Consider the following 20,451-nt stretch of genomic DNA (forward strand, 5'->3'; position numbering starts at 1 on the left):
CAAACATGTGTCTCAGCTGTGAGCACAGGCTCTGAAGCGAGGTGTTACTTTGAAATAACCTGAAGAGAAGGATATCATATGTAGAGTTTAAAAGGAATATCAGCCAGGTTTATAAAATCTTGTGTTAGAAACTTAATTACTTATCTTAAACATGCTGTATCTACGTTACAGCATTCATCATGGTTTTCCAGAATCAAAAGTTGTCAGAAATCATATCTGTGGGCTGTTGCAGACACAGTGGACTATAGGAGCCAAGTGGAAATATATACCCAAACACAGATTATGATTACAAAACAGCGACGGTAAAAAGTTTATACTCCTGGCAGCATGTAGCGAAGTTTTGTTTTCCTCCTTTTCTGCTGCTGGAATCACTGATTTTTGCACATAAAGGGATTATATGTATACAGACCTCTGGCTTTCGTTTGAAGACAACAAAAAGGACAAGAAAAACATAAATAAGACTATTTTTGAGTTTTGGAAATGAATAAATATGTGGATGGATGATGGGGAAAAAATTGAAAGGATGGATGGATGAATTTATAGATATATGGGGAGATGGATAGACAACTGTATAAAAAGGTAAAAAGAGGTGATAAAAACAGAAGGTTGAATGAACGAATCAATTTATAGGTAGATAAAGGAATGGATAATGCAGAGTTAGAAAAATTGATAAAGGTATGGATGGATGGACAGAGCAAAGAAAAGTGAAGCAGAAAACAGATGAATAGTGGAGCAAAAGAGAAACCAAGTTTAAAGAATAGATAGACGAATAAACAAATGAAGGTTCAATGGATCAAGAGTTTCTTCATCCATCATACATGTTTGATTGATGATTTATGGACATAGGGACAAAAGTTAGACAAAGGTTTTACACAACAGAAGGAACAATATGGAAAATAAATACTTACCTTTTCCCGTATAGTTAAATTCCAGACTTAATCTAAATTGCTTAGAAATCCCAAATGCATTTAAAATAGTACTGCAAGTAAAAAATAACTTATAAAGAACATGGGCCAAGGAAAAAACAACAAAACATAAGCTTTCTTTTACTAGAGATTACTTGAGAAAAACTTGTTAAATACAAAATCCGGTGACATTTTAAAAGAGACTTTTTCCTTATAAAAAAGTTCAACTTGATGAAAATCAGCAAAGATGTTTTAAAAAGATCTTTTGAGTTGTTTAATCTCCAGAAAGGAATCAGATGACCTCTAAAGCTGCAATCTAAAGTGGAAAATATGAAGGACTTATCACATCCACATATTGGGGAAGGCCCGCGAGCGAGAACAAAGATTTATCAGTGCACCGATCAGCGCACAGACACGTGCGTAAATGAGCTGAAGGTCTGCTGTGCATCACACACCTCCCATCTGTTGGAGCAGCATCCAGGTTGGTCCTAATGAGGAATAATGAGCCTTCACTGAACAAAAACAACAGTCTGGGCAGGCTTCATGTCCAATTCACAGTTTAATACAACAGCAACAAATGAAGCTCACTCTTGAAAGTGAAACAACTTTATTAATACAAATTTTAAGACAACTGAGTAATGGCACTTTTACTCTTAAGGGATCTCATTGTAGGTAATGTTTAGAACAACTGAGCATCAGGTCCCTACATGCAGTAGAAAAAAAATAAAGTAAAACTGATTAAGTACAATTCAATTTCCAAACATAGAAATAAAAAAAAAACCAACAACAACAACAAAAAACACTGAGCTCCCAGTAATGAGCAGAGACTGGAATAGGAATAAACTTCAACACAGTCAGAAGTTTGTTCTCTTATGTTTGACATATTTTTCTCTAATAAATCAGAGCAGAACTGGAATTTCTTGGCCTCTGACAGCTGGCCCAGCTGTCAACATCAACACTAACAACATGTTGTTTGTGTGGGCGTGGCTGTGCACTGGGCATCAAGTCAGGGAATCCAACTGTCCTTGGACGATTTCAAGCTGAAAGAAAACAGAGGAAGATTTTGAGTTTTCAGGAAAAAAAAAAACTAGTAAACTTTCATAAAAATATGGATGAGAAATTCACTAACAAAAACAAAGAGAAACAGAAATATAGGAAAGTCAGAAGCAGGCAGGGAGTAGATAGATGTTGTCAAGCCAAGCGTCTAATCAATCAGGAAGATATCCAGCATGAACACTGATATCACACACTCTCATACTCCAAACAAAACAAACAGACCTTGTCATAGAACTCAAGAAGCTGCTGGTGGTTGAACTCAACAAAGATGTTTTCCTGAACCTGCGAACAAAAAGAAAAACAAAGAATAATGAGGATGAGCCCGACAAATAAGAAACAAAGTTTGAGCAAATGAGAAATGGAGAGCACATATGAAAGAGCGATGACTTAGATCCGCTGCAGTGGCTTCTTGTGATTTCAATAAAAACATTCATTAATTATTGCTATGGTCTGGACAACATGCACTGACTCCAAATGTTATCCATCAGGAGGTCTAAAAATATACTGAAGGTAGAGTGGCTGTCCATTAACCTTCAGTTGTGCTGGCTCACTTTTATAGCAATTAGGCATTTTTTAGCCAAATTTTCAGCTTTTTTCCTAATATGTCACTTTTTGTAGAGGTAAAAATTAGTACAATTCATATTTCTTACATTAAACAGAACATTTACTCTACTGCAGACTAGAGAGTCCATAGAATATTTCATTTTCCTTTATTGGCTTTATATAATTTATTGAATATTGGCCTTCCTACCACAATGCCAGTCACATCTGCACTGTAATATTTTTCATAATCTGTAGAATTTCCTTCGACTATTGGCGATTTCTGCACACATATTAATCAGTTTTAGCCTCACAGTGGGTGACTTTCACCTCGACCCGGCATTTTTGCACATTTCTCAGCAAGCCAGGTACTAGGAACTCAGGCACACAACATCCAAAAGTTGTGCGCTTCTTTTTTGTGAGTCAATCACAAAGAGGCTTTAAAACATAAAGTTTTTTATGAGCAACATAAAAAGTATTGTCGTCAATAATAAAATTTATGTTATAAAGTCTATTTTATTCTTCTTCCTCTTGCGTCTTCAACACTAAATTTGATGCAAGGATGTCTATTTGAGAGGATCATAAATACATTTTGCATAACTTCTCATGGAAAAACTTACAACCTTCTTCACTCAACTAGCCCGTGTGCAATTTGGAGAGGTGCGTGCTGCATCACAGCTGGGAGCTCAATTCTACAATGAGGTCATTGCGTGTGAATGGTTTGTTTTAGCTGCTTGGTCATTTCCAAGGCAGGTGGCAGAAGCACCAAGACAGATGAAAACTGATTGTAATTAAATCGCAGCTTTAGCATCAGGCATGTGTGGCTATTCTGAAAGGTCTCTGATGACCAGTCTTATCCTCGTCTGCAGTGTCCACACATTATGTGTAAATCACAATTGTTGCTCAAAAAGCTGAGAAAACTTTCACACCTCATCATTGCGTCCTGGGGAGAGCAGTGGATTCCTGATGAAATTTTAAAGGCCTGCAAAGTTTCCTCACACTCAAGCTGAATGTTATTGTTGTGCTGTTGTATTAATTAGATGTAAAGCTCAGAAATGAATTAAGTATTGTCGAAACCTCTGAAATGAACTCTTTATGTCTTGCAATATTTTCCAGTGAACAACAGTTTTTCAAACTTTCTGATGGCCTTTCAAAACCTTTTTCTTTGGACTTTGGCTGCTTTTGTATCCATTTTCAGTTTGACACCTATTGCATCTCCAAACCTATAAATGTAAAAACCATTCTAAAATCAAGATATTACTCTAGAGCATAATGTGTCTTCACAAAACATGTAACTTTAGGGGGGAAAAAGAGTTTTCAATGGAATATATGGGACTGTCTTAAGACAACCCAGTTACAAGATGCTTCTATTTATTTATTTGACATAAAATAGTATTTTGGCTCCAAAAAGTTAATTCTCAATGTGATATAAAATCTAAAAGTTGGCATAAAGAGGCCTAACTAATGCATTACTCAGGTCCTGTATTAGGTCTTTGCTATTTCTTAGAAACTGGTCTTTTAAATATTGTTTATCTGTTGAGGAGAGGTTTTAAGGTCAATCTTATCTGTTTTTGTTCCTTATCCCTTATCTTCCACTTGTTAAGCACAAACTGGAGCTCACACTGCAACATTCAAACACAAGGACTGAGAAATGAGTGAAAAGAATCTAAATTAAGAAAAGGACCTTCAGAAGTTGTTTCAACTCCAGAACTAGACACTAAAATCAAAAGCCAGACCCTCATTATGTGTTTTTTGCTGGATTCATCTCGTTCCCCAGTTTTTTATCTTTTCATTCTGAGAACAATACACGGCTTCTAAAACATAAAGGGAAGCGAGGCTCCGCAGTCAGCCACCAGCCATCTCTGGACTGCTATTATCATCATCATCATAATCAGTCCATCAGATACAACAACAGGACAATAAGCCACCCCCATGAGCAGGTGTAAGGGTGATATACTTTACCTGCTGCACTCGACGTTCAGAAAAATGGCTGCATGTGAAACAAATTTTAGGGTGGCACAGGATGAGAGGGGAAGTTTTGCACTCTGTGCTTTTTAGGCTGGTAGTACAACTGAGTGAATAACTGAAAGACGAATATACAAGTTTAAAGAGAAAGAAATGTTTCAAACCACATGTGAGCTGACTGTACACTCCAGATACCCTCCCTGCGGTTTGGTGCTTAGAGATTAAAGGAGGCTTGGGGGGCTTTGAGCTAACTGGCTGGCTGGTTGGGTGGGTGGAGAGGGTATGTGTCACAGCAAATTAACAACAGAGATATTAATTAGAAGCAACATTAAAAGATCATAAAGGAGAGCAAGGAGAGCCGTTATCTCCTGTTGAAGCCCTCACTCTGCAGCAAGAAGCTAAATGTAGGGCAAGCTTGAATTCAGCTACAACGGAGGGATCGCTGCTAAAATCCTGCCCAGCAGGAAACAAAGTAATATATTGAAGTATTAATATAACTAAACGAGTAATTTGCAATGCAGCGTCTCATTTCTTAAGGTGATAAATAATGCTGCGGAGGAAACAAGATTGCCGTTTTCAAGTTATTTGATATGAAGTGAAAATTGTGAGTTAAATTATCTGAATGATGAAGAGCCAGTGCTTCCAGCAGCACTAATCTCCTCTCGCATCAGTCTCCTGTTATTGATCTCCACGGCGGTGAGCACAATCAGGACGATGAAAAAGCAGGCGCTGCATAATCGTTTATTTTGGTTACGAGCTTCTGGAGGGCCTGGGCCACAGAAACACCACCTACCTTGATGAACGAAATAAATAAATGAGAAATAAACAGACTTCAGCCAAACAGAAGTGCCTTTATCGCAGTCTGACAGGGGTGAGTCAGGGGCCAATGGAGGTGCAGTTTGTTTGAGAAACGTGTCGATCAAAACTAAATAACAAGGAAGTGAAAAACAAAAAAGCCAGACTGGATCACAGCTCCTGTCTGTTATCTTGTGGCTGAGACTGAAAGTATGTTCATGTATGTTTGTGTGTCTGTGTGTGCATGTATGATCATGTCGGGCCCGTCACATTGTTCCTGAGGGTTGGGATTTCACCAGGCAGTTACCCAGCAAGCCTCTGACAGATCTAGGCTAACACTAGTGGGGATAGGATGCATCATCTTCATCGTCCCAGCCTCATAAAACCGACATTAACATGTAAATACACTCATGCATGTATATATGTCTCAGTGGAAAGTCTCAAATATTATAAACAATGATTATTTTATGGAGATGGTGATATATTCTTAAAAATCCATCTTTTTTGTATGTACTCCCTTTGAGGTTTTGCTACATTAGAACCAGAAACTTACATTTATTTTGAGAGGATTATGTGCAACAAACCATCAAAACCGGTGCTTATTTGTGAAGAGGAAGCACTCAATCTCTTTACTCTGATATACGTCAGAGCAATAAATCAATAACATAGTTTACATAACATAATCAGTATGTGTTGCAACAGACTTGTGATCAATATCAATAGAAAATATGTCAGAACGTTCAATAACTTCACCAAACTCCAATCCAGAAATGCACAGCATTCTGGGGAATGTATTCATTCTCACGGCCAGCTAAGTAAGGTTGGTGGCATAGACTCTCTCACTCCTTGGTTACCTAGCAACAAGTTGTTGAGTAACTTGTGCAACAGCACTTTCAGGTTTCACCACTGTGCCTCATAACTGCTTAAAAATGATAATAATAATAATAATAAAACACAATGTATAGTGGAAGGAAAAAAATAAGTTTAGCAGCTCAAGAGGAAAATGTGAATAAAACATAAAAGGTCACGACACCAGTTTGGCTGGACTTCAGATGTACTAGCAAAATGAGGTTAGCAGCATCATGCTGTGGGGAGACCATTTATTCAGCAGGTACAAGATCAAAACAAGATGTGTTTGTCTATCACATGATTTTAGTGAGAAACTGTAAATATATGCTTGAATTTAGTAAATTCAAAAAGCCAGAGATTACAGACTAAATGAACAATATGAGATAAACAAAGGGAAAATAAACTCATAAAAGAAAGCAAGTAGCATCCATAACTCAGACAAATGCAGCAATGGGGAACTAAGTAAATATTTATATTTCATTTTCCAGCAAACACCTGACAGCTTTTAAAAATGATGTTATTCCTGGGAAGGACCAACATATCTAGAAAGCAACTCAACATGACGCCCACCTCTTGTCATGCATTTAACTTTTTCCCAGACTTTATTCTCTGTCATTATGTTAGTCAGTGTAATCTCACAGTGAGACAGCCAACATGATGAATTCAGCTAAACGTAAATGTTTCTGTCAGCTACAACAATAATTATGTGATGAAGAGTTTTATCATTCTGGGAGGATTCACTGAGAGGTTTGCCTGACATGACGTCAGACGACCTGTCCAAACACTGACGCTGTTAGACAGTCACTTGGTGCAACAAGTGACTGAATAATTATTGTTGTTATATTAGGAGACATCTCTGATCCTTAAGAGATTACTTGTTTTGTAGAAGGGATTTCCCGGCTTTCCTTACGACACCTCTGTATTCTCTTTGCCCGAATGCTTCAACGGCCTAATAGATCGTCAAATGTTTCTCGGTGTTGGCAATGTGACTGCTCGGATGTCCAGGGTGTAACCTAAGGAGTTAGAATACGTGTTATGATGAGGCTCGTTTCTCAGCTTGAAATCAACTTTTGAAAATTGCAACTTAAAAGGGGTATTAAAAATACTTTTTATTAATCTACATTTCTGCATTAAAATATCTTTTTTATTATTGGTCTGATGCAGCATTCTAATCTTAAATGTGTCAATGAGCCTCAAGTCAAAAATAATTCTAATTAACAGAAATAAGAGCTTTAAAATGTAGAATTCTTCTGTATAATGTGTTTCCCTTAGTGAATTAAGTTAATGAAATAAATTAACTTTTAAATAATGTTCTAATTCATTAAATATGAAGATGGTAGACATATGTATCCATCGCAAAGTATAAGGAATGTCCAAAAAACCTTGTGAATTAGTTTTCTGTTCCTTGGACAACTTCACTAGATAATTATTAGACTCCTGTGAGACACAATATATGTTTAGATGAAGTTGACTTTTTCTATTGGGTGCCAGTTATTTTATCCCTTCACAATTTCATACTTTAGCAGTTTTGGTAAAGGTAAGGTAAAGGTAAATTTATTTATCTAGCACATTTTCAGCAACAAGGCAATATAAAGTGCTTTACAGGAATTAAAAGGAAATACAAACAAAAGGAAAGAGCAAAAGAAGAAAAAGCTAACAATGTTGATCCAAAGTAAATAAACTAGATACTTCTATTCAGGGTTGGTAGATAAGTATAAGTAAGTATCATCTGGTCTAATTTCTTTTCTGGATTGGAAGAATAGGAGTCTAAAAAGTAGTTGCTAAGGTAGTTTTTCTGGATTCGAAGTTCTAATTCCTGTTCTGGGTTGCTAAATAAGTGTAAGTTAGAAAGTATCCTCTGGACTTCTGGGTTGCTTGGTGTTTTTGTATTGGCAAAAGTTGGTGATCAAAGTATGTACAGATGACCACCACCTTCTAGCAGTTCAGTGTTTGCTAATTTTTCTGGCTTCAAATGTGCCTTAATGCATATTAGAGTTTTTTTATTTTTTTAATTAGCAGTTTGTAACAGCCGTAATTGTGTAGTGTCTCTTTAAGATACTCTAGTATTGTTAATGACATCACAAGTATGCACCATGGCTTCTCTGCAGAGAGCGTGGGAGAAACGTGCTAGACAGACATGTTAGCTCCTTAACTTTCTTTAGTAATGTTACGGGTTGTTTGGACTCTGCTAATTTTCATGTTTGATATTATAGCAGCCGTTCAACAAGGACTTGTAAGGTTGGTGAAGAGCGTGTTTATTCATATATTCCTTTATTTAATCAGGTAAACCCCGTTGAGATCTAGATCTCATTTTCAAGAGGGACCTGAGCAAAAAATTTGCAATGCATAGCAATTATTAAAAGACAACACTGTGGAATTCCCAGTACCAGTGTGGTTGTACGTTTTTGATCGCCCAGACGAGGCTGCCGCCTCCTCTCCTCCCTTAAATACAACCCAAGCGTTACAAGTTATAAGAGTTTTAAAAGTATTCGTGGATTTTAGCTATTTGTGGGCAGCTGGGATCCCTTAGCCCAACATTTTTTTTTACTGTCAATGTAAATGTCAATGTATTTTTTGGAGTAATTTGCGACTGTGTCAGTTTATTTCTCATCTATTTATACAAACTTTAACAAAAATAGTTGGAAGCAGTAGAAAATTTAATAATATCAACCTGCAAGAAGTCACTCATGGTGATTTTAGTTTAATCAAGGGTTAAAGGTTATTTATTATATATCAATTAGCTTGAATTTCACCCGTAGGGATCAATAAAGTAACATTGTGAGTTTATTCAGAAATTAGAACCAAACAATCAAATGAAAAGCTGTGTGATGTAAAATTTTCAAAATAAGTATGTACAACTAAATTAAATGTGACAATTTACCATTTTTTAATTATTATTTTTCTCTGTATCTAAATATTTAGCTACTAAGAGAAACAAACTGATGCTCAGTGGTTTACTTCTAGGGAACAGAATGGAAGGAGATTGTGACCAAAAGAGTACACAGTGTTGCTTTTATGCCATCGAGTGCTTATTGTTGTCACTTTTCATAAGGCCATGGTGTGAAATGTACTACAGAGGCAGTTATTTACCACAAGGAAATGGTGTGAAGGGACTGAGAGGAAGCACAAAGATGCTCCTCATCAGTTATTTGACTCAGCATAGCTTGGATTGAAAACATTTGTCAAAGCTGTGATGTCTCATGGCAAAGCACTTTAAAGAAACTGAATTTCTCATATCTGTCTGATACAAGTGCAAAAACGCAGTGGGACTGGAGAAAAGATTAGGGACTGAAGGATGACAAGGACAAGCCTGACAAAACACAAAGAAGGAACAGGAAAGATGAGAGGAAAAGTGAAAGAGGACAAAGAAAAGTTACTCAATGACAGAGAAAAAACTAAAGTAAAAGTTGTGGAGAGCTTAAGAGGAAGAATATTAAACTATGGAGAACTTGGAGAAGAAACGTGTGTGCCAGGTGCTAACGTTCAACTCTAAAATAAATATATATCAAACAATGTAGAGCTACTATAGATCAGGTTTAACTTCTTCCTTGGATCTGTTATAGCCTTCATGAACAGTAGGTGTTTCTGGTTGGGGCACAGGTTAAAGGATTTCGTAAGGTTTCAAACTTAAATTTTTGAATTTTTCCATCCATCCATTGTCTGCACCCGATTATCCTTTCAGCGTTTCAGGTTGGCTGGTGCTTACTTCCAGCAGTCATTAGGCGAGGGCCAGAGTACAGCTGGACAGGTCACAGGGAGACACAGAGACACATGGGTTCATGCCATCAACTAACTCACTTACTCTTTGGTTACACAGCAATGACCTGTGGAGTAACTTGCACAGCAGCAGTTTCAGGTTTCACCACTGTCAAACATAAGTGCTTAAAAAAAAAAAGCAGAGTAGAGTGAAAGAAGAAAATGAGTACAACACCTCCAGAGGAAACTGAGGATAAAACAGGAAAGGTTGTGTCACCAGCTACCCAGGATTCAGATATTTAAAACAAAAAATCTTTAAAAAAATCAATAATTATCAGTATCGACTGACATGAAACACTCATATCATAAAAAGTTTTACAGCCATTTCGTCCAGTCACATTCACATTTTAGACTTAATTCCTAATTGTACCTTCAAGATTCAGGAAGACTATAGTATGATATGACTTACAGTTCAATGATTTTGACAGTTGTTGCATTAAATACTTGTTTAGTTCACCGATGCTTTGACTTAGAAGCCTTTCAGTCTTTCACGGTGTAGTTTAGAAAATGTAGCCACAGTCTTGTTTAATACACCGCAGTGTTTCTGAACATGGAGCAACCTGAGGGCATGAAGTAGATTTATGCTACATGATTACCCTCACAAAATACTTATCCTGCTGACTCTGCCAGCATGTGTTTGCTGGAGCACTGAGCTGTATCAAAACCATTACAGGTAGGAAAGAAAAACAGAACCCTGCAGTGGTGGCTGGGCTGGCTCCCTTTGGGCAAACATCTTTGCCCATGAGCCTTAACACTTGATTCAACATCTCAATATTTTTACACCATGAAATCAGAGCAGTGTGAGTAATAATATGAGGAAACGTTAGTGTTTTTTTTCCACCAAGGAACAGGTCTGGCCAGTCAAAATATAAGGGTTAGCTATGTTAGTTTACGTTGCCTTGCCTATCAATTGCAAATATGGCAGCAGTTTTATTTATTTTTTTACTGTGCGTGAGTTTTCATTCAAAAAGCTCTCTTTTTTACATTTATTTTAATTCTGTGAATCAGTAAAACCTTGTAGTGCTCTACAAGCCTCACATAAAAGTGCTGACAAGCAAATTTCTGAAGCTATTTTAAGGATAAATGTGTGAAAAACGAGTTTGAACTTTTTACTAGTTCTCAAAGTAAAAGTAAACATATATTATTGTACTGTATGCTTCACATACTACCAACAAAATAACTGACCACTTTATTAGGTACACCTGTTCAATTGTTTCTTAATATGTACCCAGCATGTTTTTCTTGTCATCCTTTCAGCAGTTCTTCTAAACAAACACAGGAAAGTAAAATCAACAAAAAGCATCTATAATAATAACATTTATTTAACCAGATCTGCAACCTCTTTGTCAAAAGGGACCTGGCAAGATAGCAGCACCGTTTACAAGTATCAGCATTTACATTCAATAATCTGTCATTTAAATGACAGAAGTGACACCTGAAGAGCATAGAAACATGATCCAAGACAAAAACAACTCCATCACCAGCTGAAATTCTCCTGTGTGACAGAAAATAAAATACCTGACATGTTTTGGCACGTTTCCTCTGTGACTTTAAAATCTGTAACAGTTTGTCCAATTGCACTCACTACCTGGACTTCAACCTTCGTCTGACACAAATAAAAACAAAAGAGGTGGAAGACGCAGGAGGGTAAGGCTGCTGGAGTTTGGCAACTCTTTATTCCTGCAATTCTCAGCATCAAGACACAAACACACACACGCAAGCGCTCCCTTCCCTTTTCTGGTTCTCTTACTGTAATTGGCACACAGACACACACTTCTTTGTATTTACTTTGCCTCCCTCGGGCAACAGACAGTCATCAATCAAAGCTAACTGCAATTGTTTTTATTACATTGTTTTGTTGCCATGGGTACACAAAAACCTGATGAGTGATAACAGCATGTCTGCATGCTTGACTACTTTTCTGTCGTTCTGCATTCAGTCATCTAACAACAACAACTACTTGGTGCACTCCTGCCTGTCAGTTAGCTTCTAAAACTCAGCTGTCTGCCAACCTGTCCCTGCCTGTCCTCTCTCCTCTCTCTGTGCCATGCCAGCCTCCTCAGAAACCTCACCGGCTGTCACCACCTCATTCTGGAGTCTAAGTGAAGGGATGATCAATGGGAGTCACAGAACAGGGACATGTTTGTCTTTGGCCAGGAAGGCATGAAGGGCACAGGATAGAGTTTTTCCAGAAAGTTGCAACTGTGTGAAATGTTATGAAATAGCTCTGGGAGAAGGGCGGGGGAGGGGAAATGAAAAGGACGGTTAGGAAACAATGAAGCAAGGAAGGAAAGGAGGAAAGGAGGGAGAGAAAAAGGAAGGAGGAATGAAGGAGCCAACAAAGGGAGGGAGGGAATGTGAAAGGAAGGGAGGAAAGAAAGAAAGATGGAAGAAAGGGAAACGAGTGAAGGACGGACTTTCACAAAAAATGATCAGGAAAAATTTCTAGAGATACAAAAATGTGTACATATCCAGATCTGAAAAAAACAACGCTGAAATTTAATTTTAGACATTTCCTGACTGTGTAGTAAAGCCGCTGTTGTGCTTCAACATGCATATGCAGTTGAACACATTTGCCTCGTTGCAAAGCTGTCAGTCACTGGAGGAGATGAACAGAAGCTGGTGTGCTATAAAAACAATGTTTTCAGAGGTCTTGGTTCAGATCTCTAATGTTTGCCTAAGAGGTACAGGTGAGATGTTTATTCTTATGTTTCCTTTCCGCTTGTAAGTTTTCTTAGTTTAACCACCTAATTCACCACAGAAGAGGAAGAACTCTGAGAAACTACTGTAGAAACATGTACAAATGACAAACAGGCTCAAGCATTTCAGTGTGTTTAATAACAGCCCTCTACTCATTATGGCACACTAATCTAACAAAATTTAATATATTATAAATCTAATCTGTTCTCTAACTACATTTATCGAACAAGGAGGGGGTGGCATAATAAGGTAATTGCAATAGGCTGACTACTGACCCTCAAAAGTTTCAGCATGTCATCCTCTATTAGACATGGTATTCATCAAACTCAGCTGTGCAGTGAGGTGTTCCTGTAGCCAGTTAGCAGACAGGTAATTACAAGCTTACACAGACAGCACAGGATGTTTGTGTTTAAATTAGATTCTCTCAATTCGTACTGTGAATAATTTGGGAGTAAGTGGTCACTTATGAATGGAAGAGTTTTTAACAAGCCTGAAGAAACTCTATTGTGCGTCACCTAAGGACAACTTTAGGAAACTTCACTGCAAATGCTACAAAAGAACAAATTAAAGTTTGCACATCTTTCCATTTCTTAAAAGACACACAAGGAAAATCAACTTCTTTATTAGATCTATGTATTAAACTAAGGTATTGCAAGGCTTGAAATCTATTATCTTAAACATTTAAGATCATAAATCAAATTTTAATATCTGGCACATTAAAACTGCCAGATTTTAATATGGCAATTTTAATATTGCCATATTAAGAATGATCAAGTGCTTTTAATAATCCAAATCTTCATTGTTCTGGAGGAATTACAGCTCAGTATAAAATTGCATTTTCATATAGCAAAGGCCTGTTCAAAGTCATTCCACATTATCTGAATCAGCCTTAAGTTTGGACTTTGAGTAGGCCACTCCAAAACCTATTTAGATGGATTGTTAATAAGCTCTTGAGGTGTTCTGGTAGAACGGCTACTCCTAGAAAGATTCACCTCTAATCAATGATTTCTCTGTTTGTGAATAAAGACTCTCTTTGTGGTTCACTGGAGCCCTAAAGAACTGGAAACAACTTTGTTAAGCTTTCCAAACTGACAATGTGATTTGTTCTCTGTTTCTTTTGATCAGGACACGATCTTTTGGTGTATTTCATGTTGTCAGACTGGTTCTTTTCAAGTGATTCTTTTTTTTATTTTACAAGTTTGACAATAATCAGGACAGGACTGTAAAATTCAGCTTTTCACAAAGATCAGGCGTAATAAATGTCTATCAGGTTATTGTAGTTTGATATTTAAATTTGTTTAATGATCTAAAGTGTTTCAGTATAAAAAAGCAAGATCAGAAACAATCTGTAAGAGTGAAAGTTCCTCTTTGCTACATTCAGAAGGAAATTGACCCATTTTGAAATGTTTATGTAAATCACAGTCAGTTGTGCATTGAGGAAAATAAACTCTCGCCCTCCACAGAAACCTTATTAAAAGTTTCAATTTAATCCAGGTCAATAAAGCAAAAGTGACTTTTATTTTGATTCTAAATAACAAATTAGAGAGTTTATCTTTAAAGATTAGTCAATGCTTTTTATTTTTGGGTGACTCAGTTAATGGTGTGAAACATTATGTGTCGCAGCCTTCCGTTCCAAAAAAGCCAAAAATTCCAATAAAGGCTGTGGGTGGTAACAGGTGGTTTTGGATTTCTACGCACTTTCAAATTGATTCATTTATTGTAAAAGTAGAGATAAAATAATTACCACAAAAGGTCTTGTAACTTAGTCGAGACGAAAAATAATCTCAATTTAATGTTTGAAGGTATAAAACGTTGTAAACAAGTGTAAATAAGTGGTCAAAAAAATCATTTTTCAAAACCTCCCGTCCACACCAGACATTTACCAAACAATCCACCCAGCACCAAGCACCCGGTGTGTTCTTAATTACTCAAATTAGTGGGAGGGTCTAACAATTAACAACATAATCTAAACAATTCCAAATATAAAAATTAATTACAAATTTTGATTCTAAATTAACTTAAATATATTCCAAAATGAAATTGGTAGAAATTATAAACTACAAAACTTTAACATAAATGGCCACAACACATTACATCATTTGTTCAGCTGCTGTGCATTAAAACATCAACATCATTCAATAAGAAATGAAAACATGCTTCCTCCCTGAAATGGTCAATTGCTGCTGCTAAACTTGAATGTTTTGTTCTTTTAAGGGTATTTACAATCACTTCTTTACTCCCTGCATTTGCGGCTGAAGTGAAGGGAACTGCAACTTCATGCAAGAACAGGTGCGGCTCATTTGCATCTGCTGGCTGCATGTATTTACCACAATCTGCAAGACTAATTTGTGATGGGTTGTGTCAACCTTTCCAGGGAAGTTTCGCCCACTTGAGCATCAAATTCATGATCCACAATAATGTAAAAACATCATGTTTTTTCTGCACTTCTTTTAAATTTCATGCTGTATTTGTAGCAGGTTTTTATCAAGACTACTATTAGTAATATGGTTTAAAGAAGCTCAGAGTCTAACTAACTCTTCTGTGTCAAAATAAGTTACTGCATAAAATATTGAGTGCTTTCAATATGATTTAAAAGGATTCCCCTCATAAAGATGCTAAGTTTCACCTCAGAAGAAATGTTTGGGGTCATTAAATGGTTTACGTATCGTTTCGAATGATTTTGCTCTGAAGGTAATGGTTAATCTTACTTTTCTTTTATTAAAGTATTAATCTCAACCCCCAATCATTTCTGAATCTGTAACCTGCTACACAAAAACCTCAAAATGTACTATAGCTGTGAACACGAATTATTTTTATCGTTGTTGCAAACTGTTGGTTTAAAAACTACAACTAATATTCAGATGCATTATGTCTCTGCTGTATTCTGCTACCTGAAAACCCTGATCAACATTTTGCGAGAGGGCTTAAAGCTCCAGAAGGGCTGAACAGAGTTTGAATTTGGATTGTTTTCTCAGTTCCCATAGTGTTTTCCACCCACTTAAGCAGTTTTTCACTCTAGTGTTGGTGAGTTTTTAATGCCTCCCAGACACATCATGGACTGTTCAGGGAGTAGACTGAAGAGATCAGAGTGAAACAGAGAACATTTTAAAATATTAAACAGCATTTTTTCCCCAATGTAGAGTAAAACTAAACATATTAATCAAATACAAGAAGACACCTTGTTTTAAAGCATCTAGTGGCCTACCAGCATAGGAACCTTTTTTTTCTAAGAAATGACTGACTTCAACAGGTTTCAGAGTAAAGTCAAACTTCTGTCAGCATTTCTTTTTTATCCATTCTAGCTTTTATGTCTGGCAGGGTCAATTCAGTCGATGTTCAGCAAAGTAAGTGCAAAGTCCCTGAGCTGTAGAGGCAATTTACTCGATTCAGCAACAAATTGTTGCGGCTTAGTAAAAGCCATGAGAGAAACTGGGTCTTAGGGAGCAGAGATGCATTCGTCACCTTGTGTCTAAAAGCCTCCAACACCAAGAAAGTGACTTTTCAGAGATTGTACCATCTCCAAGGAGTGGAGAAAATGTAATTTCTGTAGATTTTTAATTAGAAATCTGGTGCTGAGTAAATTATGTAATGGTGCTTTAAGATCTTTGAAATTATGCTACTACAGCTAAAATAATCCATCCATTCATTGTCTACACCTCCCGATATGCTTTGCACATCTAAAAATTTAATATTTGTTCAGTTTTCTTTCAAAATAACTCCCACTCAGTCATAAAGGATGGTGAATGTCTGCGGATTAAAGTGAAGATTAAGGTGTTGCCATCAAATTTAGGTCTGGATTTTCTTACCACACTGATCTATACCATTTCAATAGTTTAGCTGTGTGTTCCAACTTGTTGTCTTTCATTCAAGTCTTAAGTCTTTTGTTGCTTCCAACAGGTTTTCATCAAACATCGAGTAAAACCCAACTTCTCTGTCGTTACAGACAAACATCCTCACACAATAATGCTGCCACCGCCAGATTTCATTGTGGGTTTGGAGGGTTCGAGTTGATATAGAGTGTTTGTTTTGAACTAGAACTACAGATTCAACTGCTTCTGTCATTGTCTGTGTCGGTTGTGTTTCATCTTAAGTATTATTTTTCCACATCGTTTCTTGTATATATTTTCAGAGAGACTTTGTCGCATGTAGTGTCTTATCCATGTGTGTTTACATCAACTAGCCAAGGGACAAGCAGCTGGAAACTAGCCCTCGGCTATAATCTGGCATATTTACAGATACTTTGCATTTGTCTGTTAATATGCACTGTCCCTGTTTTAAATAAATACATTTGAAATATAAAATCTATTAGTTGTCCTGTCAATGAATTCCCTCTCCTGAGCTCAGGTCATGTGCAGCTCCCCCAGAATCACCCTTGTCTTCTTTGCTCTCTTTGTCTTGGTAGATTTTTGCTGTTTCCATTTTCAGTCGATGGATTAAACGGCACTCTGTGAGACGTTCAAAGCTCAGGATGATGTTTTATATTTAATCTCACCTGCTTAAAACTTCTCCTAACCCATTAGTGTTGTTCCTTGATCTTCATGATGCCTTTGGTTCACTAATGCATCATGAGGCCTTCACAGAAAACACAAGTGGACTTATTAGTTACTCTGAGAAGATTCATGACACACTTTCAAGATTTTTATTTGTAAAACCTTTTGAAAACCGAGCAAAATTATCCTCCCACTTCATGATTATGCATATATCGGTGTTAGTCTGTCACATAAAATCCTGATAAAACACATTTAAGTTTGCAGTTCAAACTTTTAAATCTAATTTGAAAAGATTAAAAATTAATGAATACTTTACAAGGTGCTGTAAATGCAATGCACTTCCAAAGCCAGTTTAAAAATAATAATAATAATAATAATAATAATAATAATAATAATAATAATAATAATGGTCATAATGTTTATTTTCCCCATAAAAGAGGAGAATAAAAAGTCAGAATAAGCTTCCACTGTGAGCCTATTTTATTTGAACTAAAACTGTACCATATTCTTACTTGTCTGATGTCGAAATACAACTAAACAACAATGCAACGTAATAAGCGGTTCAAAAATTATCCATGTTTAATCTTCCCATGACCCTTTTAGAGCAGAACCATACAAAAACCTAAATAATCATTGTGCATAGACGCTGAATGGGTTGGTGGCGTTAGGGGGGTGGTGGGTTGCATCATGTGTTTGGTATCCACTCCACAACGCCGCCTTGCAGCCATTGCACAGTGACGGACATGAAACCTCAAAATGTCAGCCATTCAGTCAAAGCCCGCTGTCTGCAGCAAATAAAGGCTGTCAAAGCCAAACACAAGAAGCTGTCAATCAGCTCTGGTGTTTAAGACACAAATGAGTATATAGAGACAAGTGTGCAGAAAAATGGGTCCAAAAAAACCAAAAAAGAAGCGGTCTTTACGTCTTACTAGTGTATATGAGAGAAAAATCCCTTTTGCATCAGTCTGAAACATTAGGAGCACACCATGCGTGTCACTCAGACGGATCAATTTCAGTGGTTCTGAGACGACACCTGGCATCCGACGGCCCGGAATATTCCATCAGTGGGTCTGATTCATCCCCTTTCTTCTCAAATGTTCCTCTGATGAGGCTTTCGTTCAATGTGAACTCGGAGAACAACGGGGAGGAAGCAGAAACGGAGAGATGCGGATTGCATGCTGCTTCATCAGGGGAGACAGCGGGGACGCTGACAACAATCAAAAGCAAAAACAAGGTGGGCAAAACAATAAACAATCTGCAGCTTGTGTTTTGTTTTTGTGTGGAGAAAGGAGCAAGGAAGAGGAGGAGGAGGAGCTTTCATGTCCTGACGGGATGGATATGTGACAACACACCAGAATAAACAGCTAAAAATCAGTGATTCTCCCATGCAGGGGTTCAGATGAAGCAACACAAACAATAACTCTACACCGACGATCATAAATCACAAGCTTGCAGAGTTCACCACTTGAACTCAGCTTGTGTGGGACGCCCCCCTCCTGTTGCACGCATCGTTTCACAACTACTTCCCTCAGGCTGCAGGAGCGTCATCACTGGTCCTCATCCAGTCCTGGTCCGGTTTCTGTCCCCCCACCATCCCTTCTCTTTTTCTCCATCTCTGCAACATCCCCTCTACTCCCATCTCCCCTTTTGCATTAACCAATGGCTTGTTATAAGCAGCCCATCAGTGAGCTGTCCACCCGCGTCTCTGTTGTGGACTGACGTTTATTAAGAGTCGGCTTTTCGCTCCTCGCCCTTTCCTCTGCTTCTCTCTGTATCCCCTCATGAATACAGAGAACCAATTAGAGGCAGAACAAGACACACGTCTGCGAGCCGCAAGAGGCGAGGCCGCAAACACAAACACCGAAAATCGAGACGGCAGACAGGTGAAGAGACGCACAGCAAAAAAAGAGAGAGAGAGAAAGAGAGAGAGACGGACAGAGAGGAGGGAGGATTTAAGTAATTTTCACAAGATTTTCAGCCTCTGAAAAGGAAACAAATTGGGACACTGCCTGCAGTGCTAAATGGATGCTGTCAAAAATGAAGAAGACAGTGAATAAAAGACATCAATAACTTGTGGAATAAACATGCAGCACTTTTATTCATGTCATTAAAGCTTTGTGGGGATCCCACACGGTCGAATTGTGCAGCGAACTCTCATTCTGTAATCGCAAAGCTTGACATTTACCCCGAGCAGCAGGAAGACGCCCCTGTGGCTAAACAAATAACATCCACAGCGGTGAACCGAATAGGACGGCTGATATTTTGCCTTTTGGTTTTGCATGATGTCATCTATGTCCTCTCTCTAGTTAAAATGTGTGTGTGGCTCATTATTTTCTTGTATTGTAAATCCAAACTAGAATCATCCACATCCTGTGTTGTGGTTGAACACAATGGGACGTGGCTAGGCTTCCACCCTGAGCACACTGTTCCCACATCCCGTCTCTTGAGTCTTTGCATGCTATGGTGCAGCAATGGCATAAACATGAGGGGTTTGTTGATGATGAAGATGAGCGCCATCTGAGGAATCCATTCAAATCTAAATCACAGGGAGAAAACTGAAAAAACAGGAAGATGCTAATGGACAAAAAAAAAAAAAACACCCTGTTTTAGAGTCGGATATAAAATCTGGAACAAACATTATTCCAGTCGGTTTCTTTATCTATATTTAGTCTTTTACAAACATCCCTTCACATCTGGGAATACTAATGTGTTCAAATAAGTCATGAGTATCTGAATGGTACATAGTCTCTGGCAGAAGAAGGCTAATCAACAGTAACTATAGCATTTAGTCACCTGGATGGGTGAAGGTAGAGAAATGTCCAAAGAAACTGTTGGGGGTTGGATGAAGTTCCCATTACTTCCAGTTACAAGATTTCATTTAAAGCTGTTGAAAAAAATAGCTCAAGGAACTCAAAAACTGTTAAGTTTTTGTAATAACCTTGCTCTTTATACTGAAAAGCTTTTTTGTTTTTATGGGAAATTATCTTTATTTTGGGAAAACAAAAGCAACAAAAAAAAACTCCTATTGATAAAATTCTATACAATATTGGGTTATTATCTATGACATGTAGATTAAACAAAAAACAGAACAGAGTGGATTTTTGTTGAAATTTAGTTTTTTTCTTTGCTGTTCTGTCCTTTTACAGTAACACAGTGTAATAAGCAGATATTAGCTGGTTAATTAGTTGGAACATCTCCTCAGTGAGAGTCTGCTTTAAGCTTACAAATTGTATAAAGTTGGGTTCATTTCTATTTTATGACTACAGAGGACCCCAGTTAGGGACCACAACCACCAGGGACTATTTGAAGTTATATCCACCTATTTTTAACAGTTCAACCACCAAATGTAACTACATGCATAATATGCACAATGGAAAACATCTCATCATTAAAGC

The 20,451-nt window shown here is 37.4% G+C and overlaps 1 protein-coding gene across 1 annotated transcript in view; it reads right to left on the reverse strand.

The window, feature by feature from the left end:
- Positions 1 to 1,445: 1,445 nt before the first annotated feature.
- Positions 1,446 to 20,451, reverse strand: part of commd10 (COMM domain containing 10) — a 68,552-nt gene continuing 49,546 nt past the window's right edge. The window contains exons 6-7 of the mRNA XM_028034842.1: positions 2,184 to 2,243; positions 1,446 to 1,945 (exon numbers count right to left, since the gene is read on the reverse strand). Coding sequence (XP_027890643.1) covers positions 1,907 to 1,945; positions 2,184 to 2,243 — 99 coding nt within the window. The 3' untranslated portion in view covers positions 1,446 to 1,906. The remainder of the gene's footprint in view (positions 1,946 to 2,183; positions 2,244 to 20,451) is intronic.

Source organism: Xiphophorus couchianus, chromosome 12 (assembly GCF_001444195.1).
Source record: "Xiphophorus couchianus chromosome 12, X_couchianus-1.0, whole genome shotgun sequence".
Classification (NCBI taxonomy): domain Eukaryota; kingdom Metazoa; phylum Chordata; class Actinopteri; order Cyprinodontiformes; family Poeciliidae; genus Xiphophorus; species Xiphophorus couchianus.